Genomic DNA, 25,561 nt, shown 5'->3' on the forward strand with positions numbered 1-25,561 from the left:
TCTCCATACCAATTTCTAAACCAAATTATTTTTTTAATCCTTATTAGTCCATATCTGGTTTCAGTCACTTACAAATGAAAGTTTCATTGCAAGTTACTGAGAAAGCTGTCAGCAATCAATTCTTCTTTAAAGTGCATTATGGTATGATACTGTTAAAAGAAAAATGTAACCCAGGTAGTTAAATATAGATAGTGCAGCTCCAGGAGGGAAGACATACCCCTGCTGAATGAACCATGCATTTTGGTGCCCCTGTTGTGCCTGATGAATACATGATGAAGAGAGGATGACTGAAAGGCAGCTGTTCAAACTCCAGCTGGGGGGCTTGGTCTCCTTTCCCAGTAGCAAGGAAGTCTTCTAAAAAGATACTGCATAAGAGAGGGGAAAAAGGAACAGTTCAAGCATTTTTGAAAGCCCTCTATCTAAATAGCTCTTTTACATTCAGCTATACACTCAAGCTATGTATATTATTTCTATTCCTAGTCTTTCTGCTCTTTGAATTGCTAATGATTGTTTCTTTTCTTTTTTTCCCTGTTTTAAAATAAAACATTAGCACAATATTGAGATTTAACACAACATAATCAAAGTCTATAAATCTGCACCTAGATCAGCTGCCAGTTTTAACAGCTCAAAGCAGACTGGAACAAGGTGATCCTCAGCACAAAGTCTGGAACTCAACCATTTCCAAAAAGGTAAATATGTGATCCAGACCAATAAATAAGCAAGACAAATTATGTCTAAAATTTCCCACTTACTTACTCGTTTCTGAAAGCCACTCTCTTCTCCCTGATAATATCCTATTCAATTTTGCCTTCCCTTGAGAACCAATACCACCAACAGTGGTTCTGCAGATGCAAAACATCTGCAGCAATACACTATTACTCTTTTCAGTATGAAACTGGACCAGCATTAATCAATCAATCTGGCTAATTCCTAGTTTTAGGGTACAAGAGATCAGGCAGTTTCAACAGCTATCAGCATCCATCTCATCTTAGTTAGGAGAGGCACAGCTCAGAAGCTCCCATTACCTGTTTGGAATCTTAGAAATGTCTATGGTTTCTCTCGAGAAGACATATGGAATCACCACCACTTTTTTTAGATCTGGAAGCCCTGGAAAAATGAGAAAAATTTAAAAAAAATCTTTTTACATTCTGTTACATAAACCAAAGGTCTTTCCTGTCTGACTGGATCATACAATGTAATGCACTAAGTGGGAGAAATAATTCTGATGCACAAAGTTTTTGGATAGAGTTTTAAATGTTAAGAAACCCCAAGAGACTAAGCTGTTACCTAAGATACAATTTCCTCAGCATTGCCAGCCTTTTAAAATACATGTGTAAATCTGCAAATTATAGTGCTCTAATACCACTTCATTTGCCTTCAGCAGTACTCCACTTGGACTTAAAAAGAACCAAACAAGTATCACTAGCCCCTGTTCCCCCATACAAATACTGCTGACTCATTTATGATGCTGTATTTATGCTAAGCTAGCAAAAGACTGTTAGAATTACACAAAAGCCTGGTTTTTACTCAAATCAGTTCTGAAATTTTAAGTGGGCAGAGATACTGTAAAGGAGGAAGTGTCACTGTAGTGGCAGTGAAGGCTTTTGAGTGCCCACAAAGCTCAGCTTAACCAAGACTAGATGGTATGCAGTGAAATACCTTTTACCACACTAAGCAGCTTTTCCAAGTGGTTATGTTCTTTGCCATTGTATATAACAGCTTCAACAGAGAAGATGAGCTTAGGTTGAATTTGGGAAAATCTGTCCAGTACACCCTGGGGACAAAGAGACAAAAGTAAAAAACTACATTAATTGCTACAGTAAGAGAGCATGGTGCATACAAAACACAATCTCAACTCAAGCTAGGAATTCGGACAGGAATTAGCAGGAAAACTGGAAGACAGCATGCTTGCCTTTCATTCAAAGATCAAAGTGCAACAGGTGTGCAATCCATTGGTGTGCAATCTATTTCATGACCCCCAAACATATGAACCAAAGGATCAAGTTCGCAAAGTTATTCAACCAGCTAAAAATTAATCTTAAGAATCAGACTTACAAACCCATCTAAGGAGGTTAAGCACCTGTGACAGGAGCAGGAGTTAGGCACTTAAATTTACTTAAAGGTCCACAAGATTCCTGTCTGCATCTGCTGGCAGGTGCTCTAGATGCCCTTGTAAACTGTCCCCAGTGTTTCTTTGACAGTGCACTGGTAGTTTGAGCCTGCATGTGAAGAAAATGAAAAGCATCTGTCTCCTGGAAGATACACTTATCCCATGGTAAGGTGGCACCTCACACAAACAAGCAGCTTTGTTCTGCTACAATTAACAAAAGGAAACTGCAGCATGGATTTTTACCACAACTAGATATTGAAAACACTTACACGCCTATCAGCAACAAACTACCACAACTCCTTTAGAACCTCTGGGACAGGGCACCTTCAAAGGCTACCTTTTCCACTGTCTCCTTCAGCTGACACTGTTTCCAGGAATTTACCTTAACTATTATCACATTGGATAGAAGCACCCCCTGGCATTTCATTTTTTTCTTTCAAGTACACTGCATGTAGCAGCCTACCAGAAACAGATCTTTTTGTATTCAACAGCAGGAAGAAAATCCTTTTAGTAAAAGCTTTCAGCACACAGTAATGTCCATCCCTCTCTACCTACATTACTTGAAGCATTATGAACTACAAGATTACTCAAATACTGTAAAATTGTCAGCTAACTGTTCAGGAACAATCTCCTAAACCATGCTGCAAAAATCAGACCTCAGTCACATGCTTATTCTTCCTACCTCTCTGTATTCTTCTGTCTCCTGCTCTGTGCTCTACTTTGCAGCCAAAATGAAAAACAAATTACCAAATAAAAAGATCAGTGCAGAAACATCAGTCAATTAATCTTTGTTAAATTCCTGCTTTGCAAGCTGGACTTGTCAAGGTTGCAAGAAAGCCTACTGCTAAAGTGCAGAGGTCCTGTCCCAACAGCTTCTCTATGTTGTCTTTTCAGGAAGGCTCATTGAACACCACAGCTTAGAAACAGGGACATGACTAAATGTCAGGTTTAGCTGCGTGAAATGCAACTGTCTCTGCTGAATGTCACTTAATAGCTTCCTCTCCTATCACCTGAAGATGCATTTCCTTTTCCTTGCTCAGATCATAAGAAAACACAGTGACAACACAGTGGCAACACACTGACACCTAACTATGAATTAGGTTAAAACAAAAATCACCAGAGCCTGTTTTGGTGGCTGAAGAGGTTTTCAAGAAGCCAAGTCAGAACTGTAGATTTACCTAGTACATTAAAATTACTCTAACAGAGTATCATAGAAGGTCTTAGGTCAGAAGGAATCTTAAGAGATCATCTACTCCAACCTCCTAGCCATCAGCAGGGATGCCTCTCAACCAGGCTCAGCTGCTCAAGGCTACATCCAACCTGGCCTTGAATGCCCCCAGGGAGGGGACATCTACAACCTCCCTGGGCAACCTGGAGTCCCACCACCCTCATACTGAAGAATTTCTTCCTAATGCCTAGTCTAAACCTCCTCTCCCTCAGCTTAAAACCATTCCCCATTGTCCTGTTGCTAGACATGAAGAGTCCCTCTCTGGCCTTCTTGTAGAATGCCTTCAGGTATTGCAAGGCAGCTAAGATCCCCCCTCAGAGTTTCGTCTTCTCTAGGCTGAAGCTCCCTCAGCTTGTCCTCACAGTGGAGGTATGAAATCAAATTTCTTGCTTTCTTGGGTATGTTTCTGTATCTACTTCTTTGTACCATTCTCAAAGAACAAATCAAGCAGCCAAAAGATACAATGAGTGTACATGTTCATGCTGAACCCAGAGCATACACAGCCCATATCCACGCTGCCCAATGTTCAAAAATGAAGACCCACAAGACGACGAAGAGTAGTCTAACAGAAGAAACAAATCTGAAGACAAGTGTGAATATGAAACAGAGATGACTACAATTCTCAGGGTCTTGCTGATCCTGCTAACACACCCAGTTGGATTCATTGGCACTGGCAGGATCAAATCCCACAGGGCAGCCTGGCACGATACAAAGGCAATACAAACAGATGGAACATGTAATTGCTACACTGGAACTTTAGTCCAACCAGATGGCTCAGCAAAGAAATTGCTTTCATGAAAAGCCCAGGTATTCCAGATATAGCTCATTCTATTATAGGAGCCTCAAATGCAGTGTGAAAAACTGCGCAGGACACCAAGAATAGAGCTGCACTGACTTTGCAAGAGCTTACACCAAAGGTTTACTCACATAGCACCAAGAGCAGAGCTTTTTAATCTTACATACCCAACAATTTCTTGTTCTCAGGCATAAGAGAACCACTTTCCTATTAATATACATAAATGGGTAACAGGGAGTAGAGAAATGAAGCAAAAGCTGCCAAGAGCAGCATTCTGTGTGGGAGGGAGCTTACTGGTGCTCTGATAGCAGACTTCCTGAACACTGGATGTATGGCATTCAGAGCCTGCAATGTGTAGGCAGTTCTGAAAAGTGACATTTCTAAGCTTCACAAAAACATATATACACAATTGGATTTCAAATGCTGAAAACACCACACTGCTTCCCAAAACACAAACAAAGCAACAACAACCAAAAAAATCTTCATTTATGTTAACAGCACTAATCCAACTGCAGAGAAGGAGAAATATCTTCTCCTTAGGGTAGAAGCCAATATCCCTAAGGACCTCTGCTGATCTCCCTCAAGATTTTAGGATTTGAATTCATGCCAACGCATGCTGCCAAGCCTAAGGAAAATAAATGATATCAATGGCAGTGCTGCTCCAAGGCTGAGTTCCATTAAAAAACTATCACAAAACCCAAGTGAAGCTGAGCACTGAAAATAACAGCATAACATGGACAGAAAACAGACCAGTACTTTGTAACGTAGGCAAAAATGAACAGTCTTCCCCCAGATGAGAGATCAAATCACACTGCAAAGAAAATACTCCATACTGTCATTTTCTGAGCAAGCAGAAAATATTTGTAGAACAGATTGATCATTATATGCTGTAATGAGGTTTTTTAATCTTTTTTTTTTTCCCCAATGATAGACCCTCAAGTGGAGGAAAGTAGAATGCTGCTGCCCTCTACCGCTACTCCACAGACAACAGTTTGATGCATTTAACCAGCTACTCAGGTTAAACACTGAGATTGAGGGTCTCAGTTACCCCAAAACTGCAGTATTTTCAGTGTTCTTGATGCACAAATAGTACATTCTGCAAATGCTTCCATACAAACTTTTAGATATGAAAAATGTTCACTCCATTTCAGAAGTGATTTGTATCTGTTGCTGCTTATGCAATGATGCGTGCTAAAGACTTTCTAAAGGAAGCAGAGCATATTCCCAAAGCTCCAAGGTACATTGTAACATCTGTTTGGATATCATGATGGTTTGTTTGGGGTTTTTTTTTGGTTTGGTTTGGTTTTATTTTTTACCATGTTTTACATGCAACATTTATTCCTACACAAAAGAGAGTTAAACAGGTTAGCGACATTAGTCTGGGGTTCCTCATCTTGTTGGCAAACAAAGCCTTCTGGAAAAGACCACCTGGAGTGTTTCTCAGTTTACCCACACAGGAGGCAGAAGGGACTTACTTAGGCAAAGAAACTGCAGTGTGCCTAAGCAGCCTGGGGAAAGATTCGGAACAAAGGGGCCAAGACCCAGTCCCACCCCTGGACACGTTCAAGATCAGATTTGATGTGGCCCTGGTCACCCTGATCTTGTCCCTGCTCGCTGCAGGGAGGTTGGACAATATGACCTTTGTGGTCCCTTCCAATCCGATGCAACCTGTGAAACCCTGCTGCATTTCTGCTGAGTTGCATATTTGATATAATAAAAGCCCACCAAGACTGTGGATTCTGCCTGAAAATGTCCCAGCAGTGAGTTGGCTAAAGATGCTCAAAAATTACTACACTGTCAGTCACTGACAAATCAAACCATGGGTTTTCCTTCAGTTTGTGATAGCTAGGAAAAAAAAATAAACAAACCCTGGTGTACTTGGCCATGCCAGGAGGTGGCAGTAAGGCTAAAGTGACAGTGTGACAGTCCCCACATTTGTCTGAGACGGTGCCAGCTTTTCTGCAACATGCACTCACAAAGCTACTCACGTTAATGCCAAAGTCTGGCGATGTTGAACTCCAGATAGCACCAATACTTGCAGCAGCCAGCATTGCTTCCACTGCATGAATACTGTTTGGTAAGTAACCTATGGCAGAATTTAAATTGTTAGAGAGAGAGAAACTGAAATACATCAAATCTTACAATAAATATGGTTCATATAGTAGCCAGCTTGAACAGATGGGGAAAAAAGATCCTAGACTGAAACATCCTTTAAAATCTTCCACATGATCACTACATCCTCCTCCTTTGAAATCAACAAGGAATTAAGATTCTTTTAACAAACGGAAGTATTTTTATCAGTTTTTATGTCTACAAATGTTTCTGCTTAATTAATGAGACTTTCAGGATGGAGGGCAGTAGGTTGAAAAGAGCAGCCGGGAGAGAAAGCAAGTTTGTGGATTGAATAGGGTACAGAGAAACTAAGAATACAGCAGCATACAGGGGAATGCTGCCATCAGAAGAAACAAGCATCTGCAAGGAAAGATTGTAAATACTCTGTTCAGAAGCAGAGATTCAGTTTTAAAGCTAAGCATTGACTGGCAGACACTGCCAAAATCTTAAACACAAACAGGCAAAACCAGTGTCTCAGCTGATAAGGGAATAACAGCAGGACAAGCCCTGCAATATTTCCCCACAAATGCAGCTCTTCAGGTTTATCTCATTAGCTTGCAGAAAAATTTCAAGATTTAAGTTCAATTTATCAAGGCGCAGAGAAAAAAATTAATGTCAAGAATGTTCGATTTTCTGTGGGCTCAATTTGAACAACTCTCTAGTAAGTGCTGGGTAGTTGAGATTGACTTTCAACTGATGAGAACGCAACCCATAAATGAAAACACCCAACTGAACTTCACAAACCACACTGGAGTAGATGATAAAAATCTGGACTTTCAGATCAGCCTTCTGAAGCAACTACATAGATGTCTAAGTACATTTAAAAAGGCACTCGACAGGCCTAATTGCAGTACTTGGATACCTACCTAGAATTCAGTGTCTGAAAGCAAACTTACATGGCAATAAAAATGCTTTGCAAGGCAATTAGCAAAAATGGAGAGCGCTGACAGATCTTGGACTGCAGTGCAAGTTGCAGGTGCTCCAGAAGTAGACAGCAAAAAATTCACCAGTCCTAGGCACTTTTCAGGACTGGAACTAAGATCACAGATTTTACTAGCAATTTCTATCATGCTAACTTTATCAAACAGAAGGTTACTGAGCTTCATTTTTGCCAGTTTGTCTACATAGCTTGATCAAATCTAACTGTGTAAACAAGACTTGAAAAGTAAGCCTTAAATGGAGATTTTTCTTCACAGTTGAAAAAGCAGTGAAATCAGTTTCTTATACCAGCTTGACCACTTCAGGTGGTCTGTAAGATGCTGTGCTTTCACAAGTAGCAACTTTGAAAACAGCATTATGAGTAAAGCCCAACGATTTCTGAGGGGGGGGAGGGGAAACCCAGAAGATAATAAAAACCTCATACCATGTTAAAAAATATATTACTCCCTAGAACCACTGACAGTTTGTAATGTTTTGTTTAGCAAAGGTTAGATCTAAGTACATAAAGTGCAGTATAACCTCACAACCCATAAAGGCACTATTTATTTTGCTAGTTTTCCCTTGTGGTCAATATATATGATACCAGGTACAGTATCCCAAAATTTCAGAGATTTTTCTTTTAAGAGGCATCTTTCTCCCTGAACAACAATTTGAAATACATGAATCAGAAGAGACTAAAATGTAATTCAGTGTGATGGAAGCAAGTTTTTTTTTTAAATGATGACAAATATTTCCTGTGAGCATTTCTCAGATGGGATTATGAGGGGACCAGAGTGCAATGAAAACTGAAAGATGTCTCTCCATGCTTTGGAGCAGTTATTACCTTGCCATGCACCAGCTCCACTACAAGCAAGTTCTTTTTACCACTCCTATAAAACCCTCAGGGTAAGAGCATAAATCTTAGAATATAAGTCATCTTATTGTGAGCCAGACAAATCATTACTTTCATTTGTCAGTTGGCTTTCAGGTGGTGGTTGAGTTTTAGAGGTTTAAGTTTTGGCTGATATCAGCCCAAAGGTATGAAACACATAAGGCAACTTACTCTACATCTCTGTATCCTTACCCAACCACTGCAGGCAGCCAGTCTGCTCACTCTCTGGGACTTTTATTTGTCCCAATCCCCAACACCACATATTATGAATAAAAACGTGGTGCTGCTCTCGACAGAGATTCTCCAAACACAGCAAAGAACTCAGGTTGCTTTCCTCTCAATAGCTCCTAACTCTAAATGACACAAACTACTTCTCCTGTCAAGTCTTTCAGATTAAAAACGGATTCTCAGAAATATTTTCTATTTCTCCCTTTCTCGCATCAGAGATTCTGCAAACCCATCACAGCAACTGTCATGTAGGTAAAGCTCCTTGCACTCGACTGTGCTCAAAGTATCAACAGATTCCTTGGCATTCTGTAAGCTGACACAGGTCATAAGTGTCTGAAACTTGGTAAAGAGGAATGTGGCTAACAAAGGATGAAAATTCCAGTGTTTCTAGCTGGACTCACATTGGAGGTCACAGAACAGGGACCTAGGTACAGAAGCTCTACACAACAGAAGAATAATGGTACAAGCTAATTTAATCATTCATCATGTTTGATCACTATTTCTGTAGAATCTCCGTGTTCCTTGACGCAATAGTTCACAGTATCAAAGCCAGCATTTGTCAACATGGGTGAAGCCCACAGAAGATACTTTGGTCTCTGTTTCTTAACTTACTCCTTTCTTGAAGCTGGTAAGACAGGTGGAAGCTGTCTTTTGTTTCTAGAAAGAGGATCTTTACACCCTCTGTAGGTGAACTAAAAAGCAATTGAATGAAGGGCTCAAAACACAGATGCCAGAAACACCAAGAATCCAGTGTATGACACACCAAGCGTCCTAGCAACACTCTTCCTACCTTATATGTATAAAATCTCCCTTATAAGGAGAAAGAAATAAAAGCAGGACAAATGATATCTTCAAAACACTATGGATTTTTTTTTAGGAAGCCCTTACAGCCTGATCTGCTCAGGACATTTTCTGTCAGTTGCTATTTACTTAATCTAGTAAATGCTGAGATTAAATTTAGATTTGTTCATTTACACCATAGCGCTTTACCAGAGGAGCAGACAAAGACTATAGTCCAAAAATTTCTGATATTATCATGCTGGAAACTATGTCAAAAGCCTCATTTCTCAGACTGCAAAGAACACATTCCTTACAAGCATCTAATGCCTCCAAAAGCAGTAAAAAAAAAAACAAACCAAACCTATTTGGAGGCATCCAAACATTCAGAATCATCTGAATGGAAAAGTAAAACCAAAACACTACCCCCAAACTTGATCCTGCATGAAAGATTTAGTCTTGGCCCTGAAAGAATGTATCAGGAGGAAGGAGAGAGATGCAACTGACATGTCTTCCCAATAACTTGTACTATTGATCTATACCAGGTCTCAAACTGAGGAGACAATTCAGAGACCAGATTTCCATTTTCTCTTTGATGTTAACAGGGCATTCTCCTGTAGGACTTAAAACTGTCATCCTACCTGACATTACTGTGGCCTGAGACTATTAGTAACAGGCTAATCTTCTTACAAAGCTAGCTCTAAAATCCACGTAAGCAACTAGGGCTAATACAGTTACTATAGATAAAATACCAGCTTTAAACAATGTAATTCATTGATGTTTTGTGGAGCATTTTGTGTGTGAACACGTGGGGAAGATTAGTTTAACTGCTGACTTGTAGTAGAACAAAGCTGGCTACAGGGATATAATAGAAGCAACCTATCCAGAGATGAAAACCATGGATACTCTCCGTTTTTTTTTTTTTTTCTCCTGCTGCAGTCATTATGATTTGCCAAAGAGATGGCCAGTGAGAGACCAGGAGCACTCCCCACGTGGATCTGTGCAGTTAGCATTAGGCATTGTACTTCTCTTCCAACAGTTCAGAGCATCACTGACAACGCTGCATGTTGTTAGAAGAGAGCTGTTTCACCACACATCTGCGTCAGTTATGTTTACTGTCAAATGCTATCTCCTTAGTGATGGAAAGGGAAGACTAGGATGAAATCAAGCTGAAAAAGTGCTGACACTGCTGCTTCTCCTCCCACATTCACCCACCTCCAACTTTAACATACTATTACTGTCATGATGCAACCATAAATTGTACTGAAGAAACTAGGGGACATGTTAAGTCTAATGAGACTTTAGAGAGGTTTTGTCCTAGATACAGTAGAGAAGAGAGGAAATTCACAAGAAAAACAATGTTAATGGTATTATGTGTAATTCTGACAGCCCAACACTAAGTGACTTTAAGGGAAAGTGGTAACAAAGGACACCAGAACCTGGCAGGCTGACTAAGTGTTAGGCAACCGTAATGAAATTAATATCTCCCTTCTATTTAAAAAATGATTTTTCAGAAGCAGTAAAAACATGCCCTGTGTTGCTGCTATAAACCACATGAAGAATCACCCTTCCTTTTGCCATCTGCTATAAATTTTGGACCAAATTAGGTCCCAGCAGATTTTGGCAAGCTTTGGAGAACCTGATCTTCAATACTACAAGTGGGTGTATGCTCAAACTTTCTCATCCAGCACTTAACATCTCTCCCTCATTGCAATTTGGGATTTGGAGAAAAGCCCACAGCCTCAACCTCTGACTGCACTGTTATGGTTTAGCTCTTCCCAGGACTGCAAATATCCCCTGGTACAGGAAAGAATGTATGAAATAAATTGAGAACCAATTTAAAATATGCATGTGTGCATGTATAAAAATACATGAATTGCCATTAAAAACCCCACTGGATTTCTTACATAGAGAAGCTCTCCCCAGATATGAGCTGCTGCCCAAGGCAAAGCAATCTGTCACTCACGAGTCTAGAACTGGGTGCACCAGGGGAAGGGGGAAACTGCCAACATCTCCACTGATAGGAGTTGATATGGGTTCAACTGCCTGAAGATTACAAGGAAAAGAGTCTCTCACCAGTCAGGGTAAGGAAGCAGAGTGAGAAAAAAAAGTAGAATATGAGAAATTTCCCAGAATAAAATGCAGTATGTGAAAAATGGATAATTTAAAAAGCTCTACCCAAGCCACAAAGGGATTTTAAGGAAACAGAAAGGTTGCCTAAAGTCATTAATCTCTGTTATCAAAAGTAAAGGGCTTTGTAAGGACTCCAGGCTCAGTGCAAGCATGCTCCCACAAATAAGCTACAACTGCTCATAAAGATGTGCTTAAGCTATTGAAATGCTCAAGGGTTCCAGCACAGATACTTGTACCCAGCATCTGGGCAGAAAGGGCTGTGTGGATGTGCCAGACAGGGAACTTTTGCTCGGGAAATGCACAAAAAGGCTAAGGGAAAAAACAAGCAAACAAACAAACTGCAGTCTCCCAAATGATGGGAGCTTAACTCCAGAGATTTAGGGAGGTGGGATCCAGATAGTATTTTTTATTGTGCTTTCAATGTATATTTTCTTTTTTCACTTTTTTTTTTTGTTTGTTTCAGGATTTGTATTTTTCTTTAAATAACAGTAACATCAAATAGCCTCCTCTTGAAATCACTGAAAAATCCTTCCAGGGTTTCCATGGGAGAAAATATGTGTGTTGACTCCCAAAACCAGGACACAATGCACAGTTAAAATCCTGCCCCTTCTGTGGAAAGAAGCCCTGACATTGAGGATGAATCACTAGCAGCAACTTGGAATTGCTATCTTCTGTAAACACCTAAAAAAACCCTGTATAAATAAAGCCAAGCAGCATCTAAAGCATACTATTTTGTTCACTCCAAGTTATCAACTATAATTCTTGAATTTTATTAAGAGGTGAGCCAGCTGCCAAAACAAATTCAAGAGTCAGCCAGTCTCTGGTTGTGCTAAGCAAAATACAGTTAAAGGGAACTGTTACTAAAATAGTAATAGCATTATTAGCTTAATTATTTTCACCACTGATTACAGCTGCATTCCAATAGCACATTGTCTCCAGCTACAGAGCACATTTCCCCTGCACAGTACACTTTAAGAACTGCTCATGAGATGATCACAAGATGACAGCATCACATGCTGTCTTTTCCCAAACAGTTATTTCTAACTGGGTTTGATTAGGAGTGTTCTAGAGGTGATAACCAGGTTGCAAAACCAGGACTGTTTTGTGTTCCAAGGTGTGAATTAAAGTCTCATGTATGTAAATTTTTTTATTCTTAGTTCAGAATTAATGTTCCCATTAAATGTGACTGCTCCCAGTCATACTTAAACTGTCACCCTAGTGAGCAGCATTTTCTTCCCAGGCATTAAAACTCTAATTTAGCATCAGATACTAATATGTAATGCCTAAGCAGCAGACTTTAACCTGAGGAGTGGGACAATAAAGAACAGCAGGTTTCTACTTGCAGGAACACAAAGCTACAGCTGCTGCTATGCACAAATTTACAGCTACTGTCCTCCCCACATAGTAGCCTCTCCACAGTTATGAAAACATACCCAGGCATTACTCTTCTGCTTTGTCCATCACTTTCCTTCACAGCATTTCATCATATTATGGGGTCTGAAACTGGTTCAGAGCATCCTTTTTGACACTTACACAAGAAATTCAGTCCTTCAGATCAGCATAACCAGCAACACATACAGAAGACCTGGTGTGAGCCCTGATAGGACTTCTTTATTTTTAAGACAATAAATAATAGTGGATTAAATCTCAACAAGCAGTCTACAAAACAGAGCATGTGATTTTTTTTGTACACAGTAAGAGGAGAAATTTCACTGCAAAGGGAGTGTATTGAGTGTGCTTCACAATGACAAGCAGCATTTACAGAAAGCATTAGAAGGGGTCAACAAAAACCTGGCTGGGACTTGGATTGGTTTCCTAACGTCCAAGTTTCCAGCTAAATGCAGAACTGAAATTTGTTTTGCCAATGTTCTTGCAGCAAACACAAACTCCACTTTTCCCCCTTGATGTACACAAAGGACATATTGCAAGAAACAACATTTAAGTTCTAAATATCCAAGTTTTTGTAAAGTGTGAGTTTTCCTATTCATTAGTTAGGTTTCAGGCTGCTGCTCCTTAACAAGTCAGATAGGAACATGACAGTGTTAAGTTTGAAAATGGAAATAAAATTAGAAAATCTTAAGTTAGTCTTCATTTAGACAAGCTTTCCCAACTTCACTGGGTGGTTCACACCCAATTAAGGATTTAGCTCTAATTCTATGCAAAAAAATAAGCCACCATCTGCGATAATTAAATGTTCAGTTACCAGTTCTATAGAATACCCACACCACATGCAGGAAGCATGGGCTCTCTAGTATATTATACATTTAATAATAATATACATTTAATAAATGGGTTTAATAATAATGCATATCCTTATGTTTTTGAAAACAGGGGTTTGAGTTCTGGTTTTCGGTCTGTAACATCCAGAAAACAAATCAAATAGTTTCATCATAAGATATTGCATCATAAGAATTCACACATACTTAGAATAATGGCCAAGTATTGCTCAAAAAACATATCAGTCCAGTAGTAAGATCAGCACATCAGCAGAACTACCAGGTAGGAGTGAATAAGCCTCAGGGATATTGCAGCTCTGACTTGCATTACACTGACAGAACTACAGAGCATGTTACAGAGCATGTGAAGCACAGAGGCAAAGCAGCTCAGCTGGAAGATCAAAACCAGCCACTTAGAAATAAATGGACTGAGGCCAGATTGAGTAACTCCTTTCTATGCCTGGACTGTATACTGTAAGAACTGTTTACAAGACAAAAAAGTGTTTATGTAGCAAAATCCACATGACAAGAAATACTCCAGAAAATTCTGGGAATTACTGAAGAGATCACAGGTTTCCAACTACTCCTCTCTGCATTGATAAGACTTGAATGGTTACTGCTCAACGGCTGTTCACTACCTCACCATTCCGGAAGATGCTCCTTGCAAATGCACTGGTGGCAGAAGGTGGTGCAAGTCCATTCCTCAAGAAGAGTAGCTCAGTGCATAGTGTTACCTGGGGCCACAGGGTCAGTAGTTGCCAGCTAGTACCAGAGCCACCAAACCTGGGACTGTAATTTCCAAGACTCTCTCTGTGTCAATCTGCCAGACCTTTTGAGTCAAGGCTCAGCTAGATACAGAGACTCCATCACTTCTGCTTCCACAGAGGGCTTATAAAGCAGACTTTAGTGAAGCTATGAATGAGGTATTTTCCTTCTCCCTCCAGTGCTAGAGAACTTGCAGGCTAATCCCACTTTCCTTCCCTCTAGAAGTGTATTTCATGCAAATGTAAATATAGCAGCATAAAAGCCTTGTCTTCAGAATGTTTCTGTCAAATAGTATTCCATATTCATGCTTCTATAACCCTGATTACTCACTTCCATCTTTCAAGAAAATTTCACCTCCTATCCTTTAAAAAAAAAAAAAAAAAGTTACTCACCCACAACTCTGTCTCCTACTTTTACTCCCATCTTCCTCATGGCTGCAGCATACAAAGCTACAGCTTGTCTCAGTTCTTCAAAAGTAACTTTCAGGATTTCTTCCTTGCCTTCTTCTGAGAAAAAGGAGATTAAAACCACCAGTCAGAAATCATGCATTGCAACGTTAGTGTTTAGTACAAAAAACTAATTCTGGAAGAAAAAACCCAAAACAATACAAAGCAGTTACAGGAGAAAAGTTTCCACTGATAATTATACTTTTTCAAGGTCCTCTTATGCTGGACTAAGATTTCTTTAATGGAAATCAAGTATTAATCAATAGAAGTTATTCAGTAGGCCAAAGGTCATTGAAGACTGGAACCTGCACCTACAAAAACACAAACTTCAGTAGAGAAAGGTGCGTTCTTTAAGAGCATTCATGATAAATACCTTTCACTCACCAAGGCTACTTTCTAACTTGAAAAGGATAACCTCATTTTCCCTTTTTGTTCAGTTTTCTAGTTAGGTCTAGGAAGCAGCACCAAGGTGCCAGCTGTAGCCTTTATTATAAGAAGTCACTCTTGACTAGAAAGTCATGCACATATAGTTATTAAGGCCTGACATTCAATGTGCTTTTTAAACATCCACATTTGCCAACATACCACAAGGCAAACAAACTAAACTGGGCTCCATTCACCTCTGAAGAGAACTGCATTTTTGTCCTGAATGTCAGATGTTACATAAGCTGTTAATGAACCACTCGTGAAACAAAATGAGCAAACCCAAACATTATGAAAGGCAACGTTTGTCATCTTAAGGGTCCCTTCCTGTACTTTATCAGCATGATTCCTCCAAGCCATTTGGCCTGTCCTGTTTCCAGGTGCCAGCACTTAGGGAAACACACCAAGGATGTCACAACTAAAATGTACTGCATGCCCTGGTACAGCAGGTCCTTGCAGAAGAGCCACCAGCTTAATTTCCTTAGGCAGAGAACAATATTTTCACTCTTTTGCTGCAGACTTTTATCCCAGTAAATCTGGACTTACATGGAGCAAGAGAGCAAGTTGTGATGGGAAAAAAGTCAATGCAGAGACTGCCAACAGATTCTGTCCCCACAGAACAACAGGAAACAGAGCTCTGATCTCACTCCACAAGTAAACCCTCAGGAGAAGGAAGGCACAAATGAGAGACTCACCATGGGAGCCAGTGACAAGTGAAATTGTTTAGCAAAGTCACATTTACATTCCTGTGCCCTGTTACAGCCACATCACTCCCCTAGTGAATACACACACCTGACAGAGGTTTCCAAAACCCCATTCTGACCTAGCAGTGAGGGGTTAACAAAAAATACTCTGACTTAAGAGAACTTAAGAAGATTAAATACAACAGAAGGTCATGAAAAGAAATGCAGGTGGAAATCTGTTCACTGCAGAGAAGTGTTTGCTCCAGTACAGATACAGTAGTCAACTGGAAAATAATTTGGGTCCTTTTGGTACCATCACCTGTGATTGCATGGCACAAAGCAGTGAGTGTCCAATATACCCCATGACTTCCTAACAAGAAACAAGATCTATAGGGACAATGTAATCATATTATCCAACTTACTGAATTATTTTGTTTGACAAAATTTCTTCAATAATTTAAACCGAAAGTCTTTAGGTCAACTTCAAGTGGCATGTTTACCTTTTAACATTAACAAATCAATCATGTCAATTCTACATGCCATTTGGAGTTGGCTTACTAATCAGTGTTTGGCTTTCAGCTGTTGTACAGGATGTACTTAGCTGCATTGATTTTTTTCCTCCATTAAATAATACCTAAGAAGCTTTTCTAATAATCTCAACATTTGAAAGCAATGAGTTCACCACTTTGAAGCCAGCTTTCTTTTACAAGTCTCATTTCTACCAGACTTCATCAGATCAATTCTTACTACACCAAAACTGGGTTACAGACTTTTTTTCCCCTCCCCCTTCTCCCTGAAGTGGTAGTTGATAAATGATCAGAGAGGTTTCTTTCAATACATTTGAGCAATAAAATGCAACTGGTAAGTACTTCTTTAGTATTAAGCTTACAGAAGATGATTCTATTGTCTCATCTTTTAAAGAGCTATCAGAACACCAATACATGTAATTCAAAAACAGAGCTCCAGATATCAGAAACAAAGACTTTTCACACAATCAATCCATAGTTCTGCATAATTTTCTCTGCTAATGAGTTGTAAGACTGCATTGTTTATTGTTAAGGTATTAGGAAGCATCACCCCTTGGTCAGTCTTATGATAAGGATTAGGTCCTGCAAAAGGGGAGCTCAGAACACAACTCCCTAAGAAAACACTCACACACCTGCACAGAAGCTAATCCCATCTAACAGATATTAGAATCATTTTTTTTTAAATTAAAGTCAGCAGACATAGGGATGGTACTCTCTTTAACATTGCCATCCTCATTATGAGTATATAACCAGATTTTATTAGACTTTCATCTTCTCCACTGTAACCATAGACTGACTGATATGTAGTGTTCCAGGAAAGTGAAATTCCAAGTCTTCCATACACATAACTACTTCCCCTCTGAACCGTCAAAGCAGAGTTCATTCTTATCTACAACACCCCAGGTAGCCCTTAGTATTCCTAAGGCAAAAGGCATAGGAAAAGGTTAGGAAGAATATTGAGAAACAGTGCCAAAAATACATCCTGAAAGCAAGCATGAGGCAAGTATTTGATAAATGTGAAGTAACAGCTCAAATATTGAGTGATGTCAAACACCATGATCTCCATTAACTTAATGCAGTTAAGCAAATTCTAAGAAACCTGCATTTAGTTTGTCAAGGCCTTTTCAGATCTATATTCCCACAGGATGTTTCGCAGCACTGTATCAGAGTTACTGGCTTTATTTTCCTCTTCTCCTCACCCAAGTCAATTTATTCCAAGGTTTCACAAAAGGCAGAGCTGATTTATGAGACCCAGCCCTCTGCACTAGGAATAAATACAAGCCATTAATTCTTTCTTACTTGCTGCATACAGTGCAATCTTGTCATTGTCCTTGTGCTTCAGAAGATTTTCTGCATAGTTCAGACGGCTTCCTTTGAACCATTCTGGGATGTCTGCAATGCTTTTGGAAGTATCAACCACCTGTAAAAAAAAAAAACAAAACATAAATACATTTCCTGAAAAACTAATGTAATTTATTTTCCAGAGCATTGTACAGAAAACAGCTAATTAATTCCAAGCTCTCTGTACACTCCATTAAGCAAGAATCATTTCTCCCAGCTTACAGATGGCAAGCAGACACTAGATCTGGTAATTACAGGCCTGGAAAAAAATTTATTTTTCAACTGTCACAAACAAAAACATTACAACAAAACGAGAAAGTTCCCTGCTGACAGCTCTACCTTTGGGCCAACCTTAAACACACAAGTGAAGCAAACCACGATGACTACATCCAGACCACAAGACACACACAAACCACAACTCCCAGACACACACAAACCACAACTCCCACTGAGGTTTTGCCTCGAGAGAGACTGAGCTACAAAATATTGCAGCTCCCTACCAGCAATGTGCCCCAGCCACCCTCTTATGAAAACACAAGCAAAGAAAGGTGTGAGCACCCATTGTTCTCCATCATGGGTCACACAGTAGAGAACACCAGGAACCTAGACAGTGGTAATCCTGATTAACCCTAGACTAAATAAGTGAGCTCTATAGGCAAATGTAACTTGAAACTCTTTATTCCAGTTCTCAATTGTTTTAAGCTGCAGAAAACATTAAAATATTCATAGGTTCATTCAGAGCTCACAAGTACTGCTACTAATCTCTACAAATAAATACTGCATTACAAACTCAGCATTCATACTCCTCCAGCCTCAGTTTACTGTCTTCTAAATAATGTGAATCCTATAAACCATCTAATAAACCCATATTTTAAGCAATTCCCCATTTAGGGCTAAGACATGCAAAGAATTAGAAAATGCAATGGAAGGAAATCACAAAAATATGTTCAGCTGAAAGGACTTCCCCCCATCCCCATCTTGAAATAATTACACTTCAAAATATTAAGTTACCCCTTGATAATTCACAGTCAAGACTATACCTTTAATAACAATAATATGTAAAGAGCCCCTTAGCATTAGCCACAAAGGTAAGTAAATGCCTTCCAAAATGCCCCACTCTTTAGAGATTCAACTGCCCAGCAGCAGTATCTTTGAATGGAAACTTTATGTATAGTTGTGTTTTTGAAAGCTTCAGTCTATACCCTCAGGTTCTCTCTCATGGATTGCACATGCATTACATAAAGAGCATTCTTTTGGACCAAGTAAAAGGCTATTCTGCTTCCCATTCCAGAAAGGCTAATATTTGTGTGCTTTGAGATGGGCAGCATGTGTATTACTGCAGGCAATCCTAACATTCACTTTAAAATAAGTTAAAGCTCATGTGGAAGTGCTCTGCTGTATTACCTTCTTTCAGATGAATTTTCTAAAAATGGGAACTTGTGATTTGCTCACAACAATTAGCTAGAACTGAGTTACAACATTAAGCTGTCCACTCAGGCTGCAAAAATATCTTTTTATACCAACATATATTGCTGCACCCTTAAAACTGACTCATTACTGACTTCCTTAGCTTGAAAAGAAGTGAGCAGAATGTTTTCAGTTATATTAGATTCTTGTCCTGGAAAACGCGAATTTTTCCCCGAAGTGGAACACTCCTTCAAAGAGCTCCACTAGCATAAGATGCTGGAGTTATACTTTGTCATTCCATTATTTTCTACTCAGGTAACACCTATGATTCCTGGTTAAGCCTAATCTCTTCGGTAGTGCTGCTTTATTATACAGACAACTTCATCTATTTCTTAGACAGACGTTCTCAGCAAGAAACAAACTCAAGGAGAAGTGGAATATCCTAGTTGTAGCAAGTCTCTAAAAATACAGAGCTTGGCAACACACCTTCCACTTCATACAATCCCAACAAATGCTCAGCAAGTCTGCAGGAAAGTGCAGCCTACAGTACTGCTGACTGCAGCCCTCATTAAACGACTAAGGCTTCACTCCCACTCAGCAGCACTAAGGCAGACACGACCAATTTGTGTGCTTAGGTGAACATACCAAGCATCAGCTGTACTCCCATTCCTCCAGTTCCTGCTCTGCAGTTGCTCTTCAGAGCAGCTAATCAGTGACTACCTTCCCAAGCCTCAGCAGCTACAAATAACAATCACATTAAAAATCTCCTCTGCCCACACCTCTACTACAATGCCCCATGCACTACCATGCTCCAGAGACTCTGCTTGCCCTAAGCAGAGATCTTTGAGAATGGATCTTACCGTTAGCATGAGGCAGAAAAACACTGCCTTACTGTGATACATGTGATATTCTGCATGACCTGATGAGCAGAACAGCATGCCTCGTGAAAACCTGGAGTAGATACTACCAGAATGCTCAAAGCAGCCAGCTCCTCTGCAGGAACAACAGCTGTCAGGTGCTTCCCATAGCAGAAAAGAAAATAATTTTAGGCTCCATTCCTCATTCAAAATCAACAGCTACTTGTAACTTGACATAATGCCAATGCTGCCATATCAGCAGAGCTTTGTGCAGTGCAAGTATCTTCATTCTTTCTAGAAGTGATAGGAATATGAATTGCTACAGAGTGACATGAGCATGTCTACATCAAATACTTAAAGCCTTTAGTAAAGTTTGAATAAAACAGCAGCTGCCTGCCTTACATACACAAGAAGTTTTATTCTTTCTTAGAACAACCTGTGAAAGTAGAAACTGTTTCACCATCTGGGAACAGAGAAGTAAACTCTAGTTCACAAGTAAATTATTTTCCTCGAAGTATAATGCTTACTTCCAATAAGCAGCAGGGATCAAAATTAGACACTTTCAAATCAAACTTTTCATGGCTTCAGCTACTACAGAACAGCTCAGTTACTGCAGTCAGCCTTTCCTCCTGACATTCAACAGAGAAGGGCCAATAGTAAAGATCAAAGGAAATCAGTTTTGAGGCTCAAAGCTGAGTCACTCCTTGAAGCTGACACTACACTGACACTGAGGGAAAGTTAGAGGCAAACAGCAATATCCATAAAGAGCAAATCAAGGTATCTTCTGCAGCACTTGTCTATCAACCGACTCCACCTCTCCTATTTTAAAATCTCACACCACAGCAAGACCCTTGTAGAACAGGTGCACAGGGACCTAGAAGCTCACAAGTAGTCTAATTAAAGCCCTCCTAGACATGCCCATCTTCTTGCTTCTCAGGAAACATCCATTTTTAGGCCACCAATGCATGCTTCAGTCCCCTTTCCAGCCATTGGTGATGTCTGGAGAGGCAGACTTCCAGGAGTACCAGCCCTGCAAGGCAAGAAAAGTAGTGTTATTGTCCAGCTTGCTCAAGGGTACACAAGAGCTCCTCTAAACTGCTTGCTCAGGGCAATTTATATCCATGTGAAAATTTAGAAAAATAGCCTTACTAACAGCACAGAGTATCTAGAGAAAATGGAGAGTACCCAAATACAACCTACCAGCTACAGAAAAAAAAAAAAAACAATTAAGTGTTTGCAATCTTCAAGCCACATACTTCAAAAAGCAGCATAGTTCTTACATAACTTTCTGAATTCACCCTTCTAAAGGGTAGGTCACATTAAGACATCAGAGCATGCAGTTTCATGGCAGAAGGAACTGCCTTATCTATCATATCATGCCATAGAAACATTTGTAGGATCGGAAAAAGATCAAAGTAACTTACCAATTCCCTTTGCAGAACTGGCAGTACTCTCAATGTTCTTGGAACAGATGGTCTCCAGGGATTAAGAAAGAAGTCCAGTCATCTGTAAGTCTCAGGAAGGTTCCTCTACAACAAGCTTTTCAAGTAATTAGTCCATCTTCTTCAGATGGAAGACCGCAGGGTGATGTTCATGTCCCACACCACAACTCTGTCCTCCATTTGCAAGAGGAAGCCAACTTGATCTCAAACCACTGTGGCATGGTCGAGTGCTTCACCTCTGTTCAGCAACTACCATTCCCTCAGAGACACTTCAAGCCTACATCTGATTGCAGCGGCTTCCATAACTAGTTCTACAGAACTGGAGTTGAACAGGTGTGCTTAATCAGGTAAGCTGACTCAGGGAATATAAACATGGACTTGACTTCATGCCAGCACTTACAGACTCAAGATGATATTCTACAAGTATAACCCTAAAGCAGAAAGCAGCATATGAGATGAAACAACCAGAAGGACACTACAGTAGAACTGTTCAGGACAGCGAAGCTTGAGTATTTCACTGTCCTAAACTGTATTTGCAACAGAACACCACCATCCACCACACCAGGAAACTCAGGACTATACACACACTTGACAGATTCTTCATATCACTTGCAAGGGGTTCCGGGAACAAGTCAAAGGATTGATTGTAAAACTGATTTATTCCCCCTTTGTGATTGTAAAAGACAAACACACACTTACCTCATCGTACAGGCGAGAGCAGACAATATTGCTATACTTCCAAAACTCTGCCCAGAAGTCTGAGAACGATTCCACGGACCACTGGTACAGGTCATTGTAGTTGGCTAGAAGTAATAGAGACCAGTTAGCCATATGCAGAGAACTGCAGCAATGAGGCAACCCATAATCAGGGATATCCCAGATAAAGAAAATTTGTGGCTAAAGGAGCCAGTAAGATAAAACTGATTACATAGAGCAGACCATTTCTGCTCAGGGCAAGCAACTGTAGTATCAACAAATACTCTGCCTGAACATCTGAACAGATGGCATCATTTCACCTGACTGTTACAAGCCATTTGCCACCACAGACAAGGCCCTTTTCTAATAGGTCTCTGCAACACCTCCCCACTTCAATTCAGTGAAACTGAAGGCTAGACACTTGCTGACACTTTCACTCCTTATCACACCATCAACATACTGCTTTCATAGAGCAAGAGATAAGTCAGTCTTCCTCACAAGGGACAGCTGGACTAGCACAGACCCCCTGAGATTACTTAATTCATTACCTAACTGTAAAATCAACAGCACTGTTAAAGGAAGCATGCATTACTCCTGAGTACATCTGGGGTCTGGCAGATTGCAGCTTACCTCTTCACACTAAAACAACAAAGTGAAGCAACATATTTACTAGCTGGATTATTAAAATCATGACCTGGCATTAAAAACATGGAAGTGAGCAGTTTAAGTCCTACACAACAGAGAGACAGAGTAACTTGAAGAATGCATAACAAAAAGCACAATTCAGAATGAATAACTGAAGCAAATTCCTCAGCAGCAGCTCAAGTGACATTCCCAAGTCATGTCCATGCCCTCTGAAAGCTGCACCTGCAGCCAAATTAAAGACAACTATCTGCCATCAGTGACAGTGGCAACAATTTCCCGCTCTGCCAACTGTGTTTCCTATTTAATGCTTTCAGCTAAACCACTCAGTCATTTTCTCCAGTTAGGTTTGGTTTATAATCCTGTTATCCCACTGTTTCATAAGCCAGCTTTGCACCCTCTTCCTACAAGGAGCACACCTTCCAGCTGCATAAGCTACAAGCATTCAAAGCAATCTCTAAACTGTTACTCACACTTTATCACTACAGCTAGTTCCCCACCCAGCCTGTCCCTTCCGCAGCTTACGCCACTCAATCTTTTCCATCGATGCAATATCACTCCGTAGGGATTACTGACATAGTAGAAGCAAAGGCAAAGACTCTTCTCCGTAACTCAGCTTTTGCTTGTGTTGCCTCACTCAGTGTCCTACGTACCTGTTTTTACACTCCTTCAAAGTTATTCTGCACTATTCTGTACACTGCACATCCCATGGTGTGGGGATAGGGCTTAAACAAAGGGAAGATCAACAATCCATCTCCTCCTTTAAAAACCAATTGTACCACATGCTCCAAATCATTTGATAAACCCAAGAAGCTGCAAGTCACCACTAATTCGCTTTCTTACAGCGCCAACAGTTGATTCTGTCTTATCTGTACAGTTCTTCTGCAAATAAGCTTTAGCCTGCAAGCCCTTCAGGGCACAGACCTGTTATTCAGTAATTAAACATTACATCTGGTTACTACATTTTCAGGGTAGGGCCTTTAGAGCCATGTTATTTAAAGTATTATATTGCCCGTAGCTCTCCTGAGTCAGTCCACATCCTATTGTTAAAGGATCCATTCTTAGTTGTTGAATAGCACACAGGCCAATGAACATCAGTTCAAATTTAATGGAATATGATAAAGGTTTCTGTATTTGCATGGAAGTTCACTTTTCAATAGAAATAGCCACTTCAAAACAGGGTGAAAACAGTTATAGTTGTTACAGCCATAGACCATGTGAAACTGCATTCAATCTTGATCACAAGTACCAATGACATGACATTTCCTACTGAGGAGTTAGCTAAAATCTTATAGTAATTTGCTTCCTATATAGGAGAGTTAGAGATCTGGCTGGCCAAAGCAGTGAATTCCAAATCAAGGTGCATTACTGTTTCCCAGACATGAACTGCTGGAAGCAGTAGATACACTGCAACTGCTCTAGAATGTTGTCACCTATACCACTGGCACATTTCCACTGAACTGACAAACTTGTCAGGACACTTGCCAGAACTACTCCCTCCCGTCCCCCATGAGACAAATTATTACAGGGAAGTTACACAAGCAACTTGATCCCCAAATACCTAGGAAAAACAGACAACATAGTCAGAACTATGTAGGGTTCAACACCCACATGCACTGAAGTCCATCTGATTCACCATGTAAGCAAGCCCATTCAGCCAGGACCACAAACTTACTGAAGACATCACCTATAGATATCAGAAAAACAATGTGGGTTGAAAGACACCTCTGGAGGGCCAACCCCTTACTCAAAGTCAGGCTAAATCAAAGCTGACAGGGGGTTTCCAAGTCAAAGGGCTGCAGACCTATTCACAGCCATGTAAGCATTTGAGTGAGCACAAAGCAGAGGTTGATATTTAAGACCTCAAGCAGACACATAGCAGAAACACCTTATTTCCACCACCAAACCAACTTATGCATCACCTTTCACTTCCCAGCATACTTAAACACTACAGAAAGTATACCCTTCATAAATACAGATGAGCATAGCCTTAGCTCAAACCTCACACACGTGCTGTCAAAGCACTATACTAGAGCGTACTCTAGCCTTACAGCAACGATGGCAATGATCCCTCCTTCCCACGTTCCCTTAATACACTAAGTCACTTCAGTACTGCTGCTCATCCCAGGAAAGCCCTGCACAGAGGCCTTCAGCTGTGCACCTGAGCAGCCAGGAGCACACCGCTGGTACCAGAGCCGACGCTGCCCGGGCTGACATCCAGCAGCAGCAGTAACTGATAAGGCTGTTTGCATTTCCCATCAGCATGTACCTTCACACTAAGCGAGATGCTGCACCAGAGACCTCTGTAGAAGGCACAAGTAGAGCATCCATCTCGAAGCCTAGACCACTTTGTCTCCTCTTGCTCCTCGGGGAGGGGAGCTGTTCGGACACCCCACGAGCACCTTGGCCCCTCTCTAGCGGTAGGGCCAGCGCCAGGGCATGCGGAGTCTCAGGGACGCAGAGACCCACCAACCCACACAGCCAGAGCACGACCCCGAGGGCCTCCCCTCCCGCCCGGCGCTCACCCAGACGCAGCCCGCAGCTGTTGGCCACGGCGGTGCGGAACCGGTCCATGTGGGTGTTGCGCTTCGTGTCGGGCTCCCACATCACCTGCGACTCCATGATCTCGGGTTCTTGGGACATGGCGGCGGCGGCGGCGGCGGCAGCAGCAGCAAACGAGCGAACCGACTAACCGTCCGTCACGCAGAGTACCAACACCAATTCCACCACCCCCAACCCTTGACTACAGGGCCCCTCCTCTGAGCGCACGCTTTAAGCGCCTCCAATCTACCGGGACGCCTCACTCTGTAACCTTCCGCTAGAGAGAAAAAAGTGCGGGGCGTTGCGCCCGGCCCCGCCCGGCGAGGGGGCGGCGAGCACGGCCGAGGCGTTCCAGCTGACCCCTGCCACCGCCCCAGTGGT

The 25,561-nt window shown here is 40.9% G+C and overlaps 1 protein-coding gene across 2 annotated transcripts in view; it reads right to left on the bottom strand.

The window, feature by feature from the left end:
* AACS (acetoacetyl-CoA synthetase) overlaps positions 1 to 25,282 on the bottom strand; it is a 40,674-nt gene extending 15,392 nt beyond the window's left edge. For both annotated transcript variants that reach the window (XM_054392688.1, XM_054392687.1), the window contains exons 1-8: positions 25,165 to 25,282; positions 22,001 to 22,104; positions 17,554 to 17,674; positions 14,568 to 14,681; positions 6,123 to 6,220; positions 1,660 to 1,774; positions 1,026 to 1,107; positions 218 to 365 (exon numbers count right to left, since the gene is read on the bottom strand). In XM_054392688.1, the coding sequence (XP_054248663.1) occupies positions 218 to 365; positions 1,026 to 1,107; positions 1,660 to 1,774; positions 6,123 to 6,220; positions 14,568 to 14,681; positions 17,554 to 17,674; positions 22,001 to 22,104; positions 25,165 to 25,282 (900 nt within the window). The remainder of the gene's footprint in view (positions 1 to 217; positions 366 to 1,025; positions 1,108 to 1,659; positions 1,775 to 6,122; positions 6,221 to 14,567; positions 14,682 to 17,553; positions 17,675 to 22,000; positions 22,105 to 25,164) is intronic.
* Positions 25,283 to 25,561: the final 279 nt, after the last annotated feature.

The sequence above is a fragment of the Indicator indicator genome, chromosome 26, assembly GCF_027791375.1.
Source record: "Indicator indicator isolate 239-I01 chromosome 26, UM_Iind_1.1, whole genome shotgun sequence".
NCBI lineage: Eukaryota > Metazoa > Chordata > Aves > Piciformes > Indicatoridae > Indicator > Indicator indicator.